The 14,009-nt window shown below is 46.5% G+C and overlaps 1 protein-coding gene across 1 annotated transcript in view; it reads right to left on the bottom strand.

Moving 5' to 3' along the window:
• Positions 1 to 7,593: 7,593 nt before the first annotated feature.
• The window catches only part of PPAN (peter pan homolog), a 121,585-nt gene continuing 115,169 nt past the window's right edge, over positions 7,594 to 14,009 (bottom strand). The window contains exons 10-12 of the mRNA XM_069231810.1: positions 13,483 to 13,612; positions 12,795 to 12,958; positions 7,594 to 9,378 (exon numbers count right to left, since the gene is read on the bottom strand). Coding sequence (XP_069087911.1) covers positions 8,726 to 9,378; positions 12,795 to 12,958; positions 13,483 to 13,612 — 947 coding nt within the window. The 3' untranslated portion in view covers positions 7,594 to 8,725. The remainder of the gene's footprint in view (positions 9,379 to 12,794; positions 12,959 to 13,482; positions 13,613 to 14,009) is intronic.

The raw sequence follows: 14,009 nt of genomic DNA, 5'->3' as shown, positions 1-14,009 counted from the left end.
TTAGTATTTAAGGGCTTCCCTGAACCTAAGAATTTAGATTCCTGCAACTTACAAGAAGAAGAGGACTGCTGAGCAGAAAGACCCCTGCAGAGGAAGAAAAGAAGACACCAACTGCTTTGGCCCCAGACCTACCGGCCTGTCTCCTGCCTTCCAAAGAAACCTGCTCCAGCGACGCTTTCCCAAGGACCAGCGACCTCTGAATCCTCAGAGGACTGCCCTGCTTCAAGAAAGACAAGAAACTCCTGAGGACAGCGGCACTGCTCCAAAAGAACTGCAACTTTGTTTCAAGGAGCAGATTTAAAGACCCCTGCAACTCCCCGCAAGAAGCGTGAGACTTGCAACACTGCACCCGGCGACCCCGACTCGACTGGTGGAGAACCAACACCTCAGGGAGGACCCTCCGGCGACTCCAAGACCGTGAGTAACCAAAGTTGTCCCCCCTGAGCCCCCACAGCGACGCCTGCAGAGGGAATCCCGAGGCTCCCCCTGACCGCGACTGCCTGAACTCCATTTCCCGACGGCTGGAAAAGACCCTGCACCCGCAGCCCCCAGCACCTACAGGAACGGAACTCCTGTGCAGGAGTGACCCCCAGGAGGCCCTCTCCCTTGCCCAGGTGGGGGCTACCCCGAGGAGCCCCCCCCTTGCCTGCAACGCTGAAGAGATCCCTTGATCTCTCATTGAAAACCATTGTAAACCCGACGCGTGTTTGCACACTGCACCCGGCCGCCCCCGCGCTGCTGAGGGTGTACTTTTTGTGCTGACTTGTGTCCCCCCCGGTGCCCTACAAAACCCCCCTGGTCTGCCCTCCGAAGACGCGGGTACTTACCTGCTGGCAGACTGGAACCGGGGCACCCCCTTCTCTCCATTATAGCCTATGTGGTTTGGGCACCTCTTTGACCTTGGCACCTGACCGGCCCTGAGCTGCTGGTGTGATAACTTTGGGGTTGCTCTGAACCCCCAACAGTGGGCTACCTTGGACCCAAAACTGAAACCTGTAAGTGACTTACTTACCTGTTAAAACTAACATTACTTTACCTCCCCCAGGAACTGTGAAAATTCCACTTTTAAAACAGCTTATTGTGTTTTATGTAAAAAGTATACATGCTAATGTAATGTTTCAAAGTTCCTAAAGTACTTACCTGCAATACCTTTCAAATGAGATATTACATGTAGAATTTGAACCTGTGGTTCTTAAAATAAACTAAGAAAAGATATTTTTCTATAACAAAACCTATTGGCTGGATTTGTCTCTGAGTGTGTGTGTGTAAGGAAATGCCTCCTTGGCATGGTTGCCCCCTGACTTTTTGCCTTTGCTGATGCTATGTTTACAATTGAAAGTGTGCTGAGGCCTGCTAACCAGGCCCCAGCACCAGTGTTCTTTCCCTAACCTGTACTTTTGTATCCACAATTGGCAGACCCTGGCATCCAGATAAGTCCCTTGTAACTGGTACTTCTAGTACCAAGGGCCCTGATGCCAAGGAAGGTCTCTAAGGGCTGCAGCATGTCTTATGCCACCCTAGAGACCTCTCACTCAGCACAGACACACTGCTTGCCAGCTTGTGTGTGCTAGTGAGAACAAAACGAGTAAGTCGACATGGCACTCCCCTCAGGGTGCCATGCCAGCCTCTCACTGCCTATGCAAGTATAGGTCAGCCACCCCTCTAGCAGGCCTTACAGCCCTAAGGCAGGGTGCACTATACCATAGGTGAGGGTACCAGTGCATGAGCATGGTACCCCTACAGTGTCTAAACAAAACCTTAGACATTGTAAGTGCAGGGTAGCCATAAGAGTATATGGTCTGGGAGTTTGTCAAACACGAACTCCACAGCACCATAATGGCTACACTGAAAACTGGGAAGTTTAGTATCAAACTTCTCAGCACAATAAATGCACACTGATGCCAGTGTACATTTTATTGCAAAATACACCCCAGAGGGCACCTTAGAGGTGCCCCCTGAAACTTAACCGACTGTCTGTGTAGGCTGACTAGTTCCAGCAGCCTGCCACACTAGAGACATGTTGCTGGCCCCATGGGGAGAGTGCCTTTGTCACTCTGAGGCCAGTAACAAAGCCTGCACTGGGTGGAGATGCTAACACCTCCCCCAGGCAGGAACTGTGACACCTGGCGGTGAGCCTCAAAGGCTCACCCCTTTGTCACAGCCCAGCAGGGCACTCCAGCTTAGTGGAGTTGCCCGCCCCCTCCGGCCACGGCCCCCACTTTTGGCGGCAAGGCTGGAGGGAACAAAGAAAGCAACAAGGAGGAGTCACTGGCCAGTCAGGACAGCCCCTAAGGTGTCCTGAGCTGAGGTGTGTAAGGAAATGCCTCCTTGGCATGGTTGCCCCCTGACTTTTTGCCTTTGCTGATGCTATGTTTACAATTGAAAGTGTGCTGAGGCCTGCTAACCAGGCCCCAGCACCAGTGTTCTTTCCCTAACCTGTACTTTTGTATCCACAATTGGCAGACCCTGGCATCCAGATAAGTCCCTTGTAACTGGTACTTCTAGTACCAAGGGCCCTGATGCCAAGGAAGGTCTCTAAGGGCTGCAGCATGTCTTATGCCACCCTGGAGACCTCTCACTCAGCACAGACACACTGCTTGCCAGCTTGTGTGTGCTAGTGAGGACAAAACGAGTAAGTCGACATGGCACTCCCCTCAGGGTGCCATGCCAGCCTCTCACTGCCTATGCAGTATAGGTAAGACACCCCTCTAGCAGGCCTTACAGCCCTAAGGCAGGGTGCACTATACCATAGGTGAGGGCACCAGTGCATGAGCATGGTACCCCTACAGTGTCTAAACAAAACCTTAGACATTGTAAGTGCAGGGTAGCCATAAGAGTATATGGTCTGGGAGTTTGTCAAACACGAACTCCACAGCACCATAATGGCTACACTGAAAACTGGGAAGTTTGGTATCAAACTTCTCAGCACAATAAATGCACACTGATGCCAGTGTACATTTTATTGTAAAATACACCCCAGAGGGCACCTTAGAGGTGCCCCCTGAAACTTAACCGACTATCTGTGTAGGCTGACTAGTTTTAGCAGCCTGCCACAAACCGAGACATGTTGCTGGCCCCATGGGGAGAGTGCCTTTGTCACTCTGAGGCCAGTAACAAAGCCTGCACTGGGGGGAGATGCTAACACCTCCTCCAGGCAGGAATTGTCACACCTGGCGGTGAGCCTCAAAGGCTCACCTCCTTTGTGCCAACCCAGCAGGACACTCCAGCTAGTGGAGTTGCCCGCCCCCTCCGGCCAGGCCCCACTTTTGGCGGCAAGGCCGGAGAAAATAATGAGAAAAACAAGGAGGAGTCACTGGCCAGTCAGGACAGCCCCTAAGGTGTCCTGAGCTGAGGTGACTCTGACTTTTAGAAATCCTCCATCTTGCAGATGGAGGATTCCCCCAATAGGGTTAGGATTGTGACCCCCTCCCCTTGGGAGGAGGCACAAAGAGGGTGTACCCACCCTCAGGGCTAGTAGCCATTGGCTACTAACCCCCCAGACCTAAACACGCCCTTAAATTTAGTATTTAAGGGCTACCCTGAACCCTAGAAAATTAGATTCCTGCAACTACAAGAAGAAGGACTGCCTAGCTGAAAACCCCTGCAGAGGAAGACCAGAAGACGACTACTGCCTTGGCTCCAGAAACTCACCGGCCTGTCTCCTGCCTTCCAAAGATCCTGCTCCAGCGACGCCTTCCAAAGGGACCAGCGACCTCGACATCCTCTGAGGACTGCCCCTGCTTCGAAAAGACAAGAAACTCCCGAGGACAGCGGACCTGCTCCAAGAAAGGCTGCAACTTTGTTTCCAGCAGCTTTAAAGAACCCTGCAAGCTCCCCGCAAAAGGCGTGAGACTTGCAACACTGCACCCGGCGACCCCGACTCGGCTGGTGGCGATCCAACACCTCAGGAGGGACCCCAGGACTACTCTAAGACTGTGAGTACAAAAACCTGTCCCCCCTGAGCCCCCACAGCGCCGCCTGCAGAGGGAATCCCGAGGCTTCCCCTGACCGCGACTCTTTGAATCCTAAGTCCCGACACCTGGGAGAGACCCTGCACCCGCAGCCCCCAGGACCCGAAGGACCGGACTTTCACTGGAGGAGTGACCCCCAGGAGTCCCTCTCCCTTGACCAAGTGGAGGTTTCCCCGAGGAACCCCCCCCTTGCCTGCCTGCAGCGCTGAAGAGATCCCTAGATCTCCCATTGACTTCCATTACAAACCCGACGCTTGTTTCTACACTGCACCCGGCCGCCCCCGCGCTGCTGAGGGTGAAATTCCTCTGTGGGCTTGTGTCCCCCCCCGGTGCCCTACAAAACCCCCCTGGTCTGCCCTCCGAAGACGCGGGTACTTACCTGCAAGCAGACCGGAACCGGGGCACCCCCTTCTCTCCATTCTAGCCTATGTGTTTTGGGCACCACTTTGAACTCTGCACCTGACCGGCCCTGAGCTGCTGGTGTGGTGACTTTGGGGTTGCTCTGAACCCCCAACGGTGGGCTACCTTGGACCAAGAACTGAACCCTGTAAGTGTCTTACTTACCTGGTAAAACTAACAAATACTTACCTCCCCTAGGAACTGTGAAAATTGCACTAAGTGTCCACTTTTAAAACAGCTATTTGTGAATAACTTGAAAAGTATACATGCAATTTTTATGATTTGAAGTTCCTAAAGTACTTACCTGCAATACCTTTCGAATGAGCTATTACATGTAGAATTTGAACCTGTGGTTCTTAAAATAAACTAAGAAAAGATATTTTTCTATATAAAAACCTATTGGCTGGATTTGTCTCTGAGTGTGTGTACCTCATTTATTGTCTATGTGTATGTACAACAAATGCTTAACACTACTCCTTGGATAAGCCTACTGCTCGACCACACTACCACAAAATAGAGCATTAGTATTATCTATTTTTACCACTATTTTACCTCTAAGGGGAACCCTTGGACTCTGTGCATGCTATTCCTTACTTTGAAATAGCACATACAGAGCCAACTTCCTACAAGGTGACTCTAACTTTTAGAAATCCTCCATCTTGCAGATGGAGGATTCCCCCAATAGGGTTAGGATTGTGACCCCCTCCCCTTGGGAGGAGGCACAAAGAGGGTGTACCCACCCTCAGGGCTAGTAGCCATTGGCTACTAACCCCCCAGACCTAAACACGCCCTTAAATTTAGTATTTAAGGGCTACCCTGAACCCTAGAAAATTAGATTCCTGCAACAACAACAAGAAGGACTGCCCAGCTGAAAACCCCTGCAGAGGAAGACCAGAAGACAACAACTGCCTTGGCTCCAGAAACTCACCGGCCTGTCTCCTGCCTTCCAAAGAACTCTGCTCCAGCGACGCCTTCCAAAGGGACCAGAGACCTCTGAATCCTCTGAGGACTGCCCTGCTTCGACGACGACAAGAAACTCCCGAGGACAGCGGACCTGCTCCAAAAAGACTGCAACTTTGTTTCAAGAAGCAGCTTTAAAGAACCCTGCAACTCCCCGCAAGAAGCGTGAGACTTGCAACACTGCACCCGGCGACCCCGACTCGGCTGGTGGAGAACCAACACCTCAGGGAGGACCCCCGGACTACTCTACGACTGTGAGTACCAAAACCTGTCCCCCCTGAGCCCCCACAGCGCCGCCTGCAGAGGGAATCCCGAGGCTTCCCCTGACCGCGACTCTCTGAAACCTAAGTCCCGACGCCTGGAAAAGACCCTGCACCCGCAGCCCCCAGGACCTGAAGGACCGGACTTTCACTGCAGAAGTGACCCCCAGGAATCCCTCTCCCTTGCCCAAGTGGAGGTTTCCCCGAGGAAGCCCCCCCTTGCCTGCCTGCAGCGCTGAAGAGATCCCTTGATCTCTCATTGACTTACATTGCGAACCCGACGCTTGTTCTAACACTGCACCCGGCCGCCCCCGCGCCGCTGAGGGTGAAATTTCTGTGTGGGCTTGTGTCCCCCCCGGTGCCCTACAAAACCCCCCTGGTCTGCCCTCCGAAGACGCGGGTACTTACCTGCAAGCAGACCGGAACCGGGGCACCCCCTTCTCTCCATTATAGCCTATGCGTTTTGGGCACCACTTTGAACTCTGCACCTGACCGGCCCTGAGCTGCTGGTGTGGTAACTTTGGGGTTGCTCTGAACCCCCAACGGTGGGCTACCTTGGACCAAGAACTGAACCCTGTAAGTGTCTTACTTACCTGGTAAAACTAACAAAAACTTACCTCCCCCAGGAACTGTGAAAATTGCACTAAGTGTCCACTTTTGAAATAGCTATTTGTGAATAACTTGAAGTATACATGCAATTGAAATGATTCAAAGTTCCTAATGTACTTACCTACAATACCTTTCAAACAAGATATTACATGTTAAATTTGAACCTGTGGTTCTTAAAATAAACTAAGAAAAGATATTTTTCTATACAAAACCTATTGGCTGGATTTGTCTCTGAGTGTGTGTACCTCATTTATTGTCTATGTGTATGTACAACAAATGCTTAACACTATTCCTTGGATAAGCCTACTGCTCGACCACACTACCACAAAATAGAGCATTAGTATTATCTATTTTTACCACTACTTTACCTCTAAGGGGAACCCTTGGACTCTGTACATGCTATTCCTTACTTTGAAATAGCACATACAGAGCCAACTTCCTACAGTGCGTTCCTCATTTATTGCCCGTGTGTATGTACAACAAATGCTTAACACTACTCCTTGGATAAGCCTACTGCTCGACCACACTACCACAAAATAGAGCATTAGTATTATCTCTTTTTGCCACTATCTTACCTCTAAGGGGAACCCTTGGACTTTGTGCATGCTATTCCTTACTTTGAAATAGCACATAGAGAGCCAACTTATTACACCAACTGATTAGTGATGGTGGGGACTACAGAAGTAAGACCACCAGGTGAATTCATGTTAGATTAAAATGCTCTTATCTTGGGCTTTTCTTTTACAAGTTGTTGTTTCCAGGTGTTGGTTCATTTGAGCAAATGAAGTAAACTCGAACTATGACTAGCAGAATGCAGTAGATTGTTAAACAAAAATCTAGGACTCGGGCACAGCATGATTAGTGGCGTGAACTCACGTGGTGCACAAAAAAAATATTCGCTCAGTAATAATTTGAGCTGCTGGCAATCGCACCATGTAGCATGTCAGCCCTTCTCATCTTGCTCACAGCCCCCACTTTAGACCAAGGCCCACTTTTTTTAGGTTTAACATAGAACGCAAGCGCTGCTTTTCCAACGTGTTATCTATTGGGCTTTTAGTCACGCCCACCTCACGCGCATCACGATCACTCGTTCATGGGCTTGCCCTTCAAAAATCCATTATTATTGGTAAATGATTTATGTTTGTCCCTCCTTGGGGCGGTTTTGTTACCACCTTGGACATCGGACACTGTTACATGGCTAATTGCACATTTGCTGAGACGTTTGACTGCAAGCAAACTTTTGTTTCTCTCCTTCACGCTCATGCCTTGACACTTTGAAATGGCTCGCTTATGTGAAACTGTTTTACTTTTCATTTTCAATTTATGTGGCAAGAAAAGTCGGGTTAGGAGTTTACAACACTAATAGCTCTAACTCAAGCAAATGCGAGACCCACTGCAATGCAAATGCTTGTTAATCTTTATTTACAGCCCCACACAATCTGTTACAGATTAACAACTATGACCACACACAGTAGCATGTGCAACAAATATTACCTATAGTCTTTAGGACTATGCAGAGTATATAACTTATCCAAATGTAATCAGATATAGTATATTCCTTCAAGAGCATAGCCTACAGGTAGGCATAGTGTTACCAAAGTGTAATCATACAAAAGACAACTAAATACAGTTGCCATGAGTGGATAAAACCGTGGCAGGAAGCAGGCAGAATACCACAAAACGTTAACAGAGGTTTTGAAGACAACTTTTTTTTTTTTTACTCCAAATGAAAGGCATTCCCCAATGTCCTCTGTGAGCGTGAAGATAGGCGTTTTTTTAACATGTGAAACTCCTGAAGCACATCATTTCAGTATGAAACATTAGGTGGATTAGGAAAATTTGTAGACTGGAAGGAAATCATTTTTAATAAACATGTTACAAACAGAGCAAAATAAAGAAGCATACTGCTACTCCCTCAGTTCAGAAAAGCACATGCTCAACTGATGATTTATTCTACACACCACCCCTAAACCATGTTGAACTGCTACATACTGTGCAAATGGTGGGACAACTGCTGGCCTGTAAGGATTTCAGCGTTAACGTTCAAAAGGAAGAGCGGACAGGATAACCCAAGAAACTAGAGGTACCATGGTGGTTGAGGCTTAAACTTCTTAGAGGCTTCCTTGTGGATAAAGGATAAACTGGACAAAAAGGTACACAACCCCTCAAGTCTAGAGGCGTAGCTCAGGTCTGTATTTGGATGAGGAGAAAAAAAAATATTCACAGACAGAAAGGACATAATGTAAGAAAGGGCATAATCTGACTGAATGATGAATGTATGCCTTAATCCGTCCACCCACTATATTTCCATGAAAGCAGTCTTGGTTTTAGTATGCATTATTTTGTATGCCATTCCTGGGCTACGGTAACGTAACTGCACCTTTGGTCTATGAATTTTATTTTTGACAGGATAACTTTGAATGCAAAGACACGTAGGGTATACTTATTCTTTCATTCTGATTTGTCTCAAAATTTCAAAATGCAAAAATAATAAAATACTGTTTCATTAGCCAGACCATAACGTTTTTAGTTTCTTTTCCTTCTGCTGCCCCCCTTGTCTCCTTGCTTTCTCCCAAACCAAGGCTTTGTTTTTTGTTCTTGTCCAGTAAACTTTGATCTTTCCATCTTGGGCTTGAACTTTTGACCCCTTTTCCCACCCTGTGGTCTTTGCTGCACCTTAAATTTACCACCTGACGACCTTTGCAGCTCTTGGTTTTTAAACTTTGGGGACGCAGGAGACATGTGTCTTTTCCAGCCTGAACCCTGCTGCTGTACTTGGAATTTCCCACCTGGAGGACTTTGCTGGTCCTTATATTTCCCTCCGGGAGATCTTTGCCGCTGATGAAACTTTCCCCCTGGAGAACTCGTCCGTTCAGCAAATTTTCCACCGGGAGATCTCTTCTGTTTGTGAAACATATCTTTCTGGTGTTCTGTATTTTTTTTGCCTGGAGTTCTTGGCTGCTTTTTAAACTTCCCCTGTGATACCTTCTCCTTATTAAATTTCCCTCTAGGTGATCTTTCCTGTTGACTGACATTTTTGCCTCGGCCTTGCTGTTGAGGTCCATCTTTGCAATAAGCGCTGCTTTCATTGCTCGAATTCTTGCTTTTCTTAAACTTCTTACTGGGATGCGGTGGTAAGCCAGGACCTCCTTTTCTTTTACCTCCTTTTAGAAAAAGATCTAGAGGGGGAAAAACAATTATAATCATTTTTTATTTTTTTAATGAATGAGATGTCCTACTTGGCAGAACTTGTATTGCAGAAAACCTACAGATGCTGCTGCATCTTACAAGCATCAAGGGTGCATGTTGTTGGCGGCCACAGTGCCTCAACACGTATTAGATGGTTTTAAGCTTTCACGCTCTGAATAAATATATTTTAATGGTGACTCAGTAATTCTGTGTTTAAAGACACCCCCCACCCATCATTATTCTGTAGTTGCATGAAGGGAAGACCGGTACACTATATAACCTCCCCATCTATGAGGACATCTATGAGGGCAGCAGACAATTCTCTTTGTGAAGCAGATAAACCCCTACCACAATATTTCAACAGATGGGAATAGGAGAGTTGGGCGTACACATTTACTTTGTGTTGATAACGATAAACATACTATCCAAAGGAGAGCACTTCCTACATACACCATGAACCTTTTACACGGAACAGCAGCATTTGTGCTGCTCACGAAGGCCTAACTCACAGAAATAAACTGGCCAGGAGCAGCTCCTCCGTTAAGGCGGAGGAGCGTCGCCCCCGTCCTTTCAGCAGAAGGAAAAGGAAAAATAAAATTATAATAAAAGTGTTATTTTATTTTTTGGTCAGTCAGTTGGGGCTGGAGGGAGGAGTGGTTGCTTCCTGCCCCCCTCTCCTGATCCCCCAGTGAGTGGCAGCTGCCACTGAAACTGGACACTCTGGACTTCTACTTCCCCAGGGGCATTTTATTTGAGTATTTAAGGTAACACATTGCGCCTTATACATAAGTGTGTTGGTATAGAAGTGTCCCAAGTACAAAGCGTCCAGGTCTAATGTACACAAAAAGGGGGACTGAGATGGTGTTCCCAAGCAGCTACATGTCCTCCCAGGATAATCTCTGCTTTGTCTATCAATATTCAGCAGCCTGCCTTAATGTCCTGCTTTTCTTACCAAAAAATTGTGTGAGCTGGTACTGCTATCCATACCTTCAAATGTCCTTAGACATAGCTGTTACCTACATAGTGTGACCTGCTTCACCAATGGACTACTTCATCAAGCACAAGGGAAAAGAAAACACCACTTTTTCAGCTAGTTTTGGTCTGTATAAAGCAGTGATACTCAAAGTGCGGCCCGGGGAATGCATGCAGCCCTCCAGACCTTTGCATGTGGCCCCCTGGTCAATAGCAGCACTGGGCTGCTTTTTACCCGACTGAGCACTAACATTAAAATAAATGTTAACTAAACAGCCATTTATTTACAGGTTAATTGCAGTTTAAAAAAAAGGACATAACTAGGTGGTCCTGCACCACTTAACTTTAGGAACACTCATTTTTAAAGACATCTTGCAGCAAAAAGATAAACATATGGCAAGTCTCTTCAGAATTCAAAAAGTACATGCAGAACCGTTTCACCGTAGTAAATCAGATTACATCAGTATATTGAAAATTGAGAAGTTGTTTTATTCAAAAAGTGTTTTTTGTTTTTTTTAAAACATGAACCTAGAAACATGCATTCTTCCTCCACCCCGCAACAATACCAACAGTGAACTAAGAGGCAAGTCAGTTGTTATGTGGCCCTTTAAGTAGCCGGTGTTCGTGTTATACATGAACAACAATACTGTTTATATCAAACAGGAGAAAGTTACGTACACCACATCCTGAAGTCCTGTATTTCGAAACCTTTTATATGTGAGAATGGAGGGAAAGGGGAATTAAAAAAAAAACTGTATTGGATCACACAATTTGGTAGTGAGTAAGCCGGGATTAATCCCTGGTTTTCTGGTTTCACCTTGTGCAGTTCACCCACTAGATGTTTATTCTTTACTCCCCTAAACTCACCTTACCTCCAACAACCCTCCCCCCGCCCCAGCCGCCTCCAACCATGACTGCCACCCTGTTTGTTTCAATGCGGCCCTCAGTCACATCACAGACTAAAACGGTGGCCCCCGGGAAAATCTTCCAGAGTACCCATGGTATGAAGTATACTGTCACAACATTACTACTCTGAACAGTATTTTGAAAATCCAAGAAATTGTCCAACAAGGTAGCCCATTACCAGGAATGCAGACAGCCAGATTAGAAGACTCAAAGATATTGAGCATTTATCTTTTAACAAAAGGACAGCAAGGGAAGGAGCAGCCAAAGATTGAGAGATTCTGCTGTAAACTGACGGACATGAAACTCACAAACACAGAACCCACACATTCTGAACATAGAATCCATATGATTTAACACAACAAAAAATGTAAAAAGTGCATACATCTCTGAAATGCAAGGGCAGCAATGGATGTCACAGGAGATAGAGAGGGAAGAGGGAACAAGTGAGACAGAGATAATATGGGTCTATACACTTAGACTCATGGTCAGAGAGCTGCCTGAATCCTGCTTAATCAGTTACTCATCTCTTCCCGTAACCACTATGTGAAATGCGAAGGAGCTGTAGGGAGCAAATATCAGTGATCAAACAAGTGGACCTTGACTTACTCGTTTTAATGCTGCTGGTCTGTGGCGCAACACAGAGACTGGAAACAATGCTAATGCCAGCTTGTAGGAATTAGAATGAGGTGAAGGCAGTAAGGGTCGCCCCTCTGGCACAAAACTAAGAGGAGCACTTTTGGGTGAAGTGGAGCCAGAGCCTAGTAGAATGCCAGAGTATTGAGACTTCAATGAGTGCCTTTGGACACCACACCGCTTATTTGCGTTATACAAAGAACTGTCAAATGGCCTTATTCATGGAGAACGACAGATGTGGGTGGTGGCGGGTGACCTTCAGAGAGGGGAGCTTTGGTGGTAGAGGAGATAAAATGAAAATACAGTTGTCAGTTCAGGAGGTTACAACAACCGAACCTTCCTCTAAGACATTCTCACGGCAAGGGGCCTCAAAGCACTGAATAAAAGGGGAGAGCAAGATACCAAAAAACATACTTTTCATTTATCATCCAAAGAACTAACATTTTATTGCTCAAGATCGGCCAATCGAAAACAAAGTATTATTTAAATTTGTACCAATCCGCACAGGATTTGCATAGGTTTCCCATCCTTTGAACACACTAATTAAACTTTTTGATGACAAACTTAGAAAATGCAAGATTGTGTGCTGAGACCCACTGATTTTGCCAGTGCTTGTTATTTTGAATATTTAGAACTTTGAACTTGCTACGCTGAACTGTGGGGCAACACTTGCATCTTTAAATTAATAAAAAGTGAACTATGTCTCAGTGGACCAATGTGTGTAATGCAGAAAAGAACCTGAAAGTCACTGCTCAAATCGCCCTAGACCGAACACAACAGGTATCCATTCTTCTGGCAATGATAAAGTACCATCCATTCACAATCTATTCAGTTGTCATCGTTTCTCGATACTCAAGAGTTTTAGCACAGTTTAGAAAAAACGTGTGTACTTTACCTTCATCAGGCTCCTGTCCCACTTCCTGTCTGTAATATTCAACATCATCGTCATCCTCCTCTGCTGGCTTCTCATCGTCGGCCAGGCCAGGGTCTTCCACTTCACTATCTTCATCACTGGCAGACTGCAGCTTTTTGCGTTTTATCCCTTCTAAGCTTTTCTGTCTGGCAATCAAAAGACTATAGTTTCAGTAGCCATTCGAAGAAAACAAGCTGCTGTCTCACTCTAAAGACTAAAAGTATGCAGCCATCTCAAGTAAGTGAGGTGTCTAACTTTCAGAGCACTGTCACACTGAGGGCCAACAGTGTTAGTGCTCTCAGCTGAGCTTCTTCCTCTTCTTACTTCTCCTTGTATTGTTCCTACTCCGGTCCTCACTGTTCCTTCCGTCCCACCCGTGTCACTGTTTCTTACATTCTTCCCCAGGCCTCACTGGCCCTTGCATTCTCAATTCCATTTCTCATCTTTCCTTGCATTTCAACTTTGCCTCAGTATTCTTTACAAATCACCATACTTGACTCACTGGCTCCTGCATTCCCGTGTCTCACTTTCCTTTCATTCTCCCTCTCCTCTCACTGCTCTTTGATTTCGCTCACCCTCATTTCATGCTGCTTGCATCGTCTCCCATCTCTGCTCCTTACTCGCTGCCTCATCTCACCCTTTTACTTCTTGCATTTCTCATTATGCTCACTTGTGTGCTTCACGCTGCTCCTTTTTCTGCTGGATATCTTGCTCTTGCTTTTGGCGCCTTTGTGCTTTTAGCTTCAGTTTTTTTTCTTTCCTCTCTAGGGCTGCCTTGATTTCTTCTTCGGTCTTCTGAACTGGTGAAAGAAATTATACAAAGCATGAACAAAACTGCTGCAAGAATGGAGCAAATTCACATTAATGTCAGCATATAGGTTCCACAACTGATTTTAACAAGGCAAATACAATGTACAGGCTTGTGACAAAACTTGCACTAAGACACTCGCATACTGTTTAGTTTGACTATTTGAGATTAGGCCATGGTACCTTCACCCCCACGCTGAGTCACCTCTCTTATTTATACAATGTCTATCTGCCTACCAGTTGGCCAATGCAGGTCACGAGCAAAGCAACTCGTGGCAGGGTAGCACTAAGGGCATCAAAGTGGGTCTGCATGGAGGTACTGGAACAACCAACATGCTAGGTTTCGGTTGTCCATTTTCTAGGATTACACCTTTTGAAGCCACTGAAGTC

The sequence above is a fragment of the Pleurodeles waltl genome, chromosome 4_2 (genome assembly GCF_031143425.1).
Source record: "Pleurodeles waltl isolate 20211129_DDA chromosome 4_2, aPleWal1.hap1.20221129, whole genome shotgun sequence".
In the NCBI taxonomy this organism is placed as follows: Eukaryota; Metazoa; Chordata; class Amphibia; order Caudata; family Salamandridae; genus Pleurodeles; species Pleurodeles waltl.
This window is presented reverse-complemented; position numbering and strand designations above follow the sequence as displayed.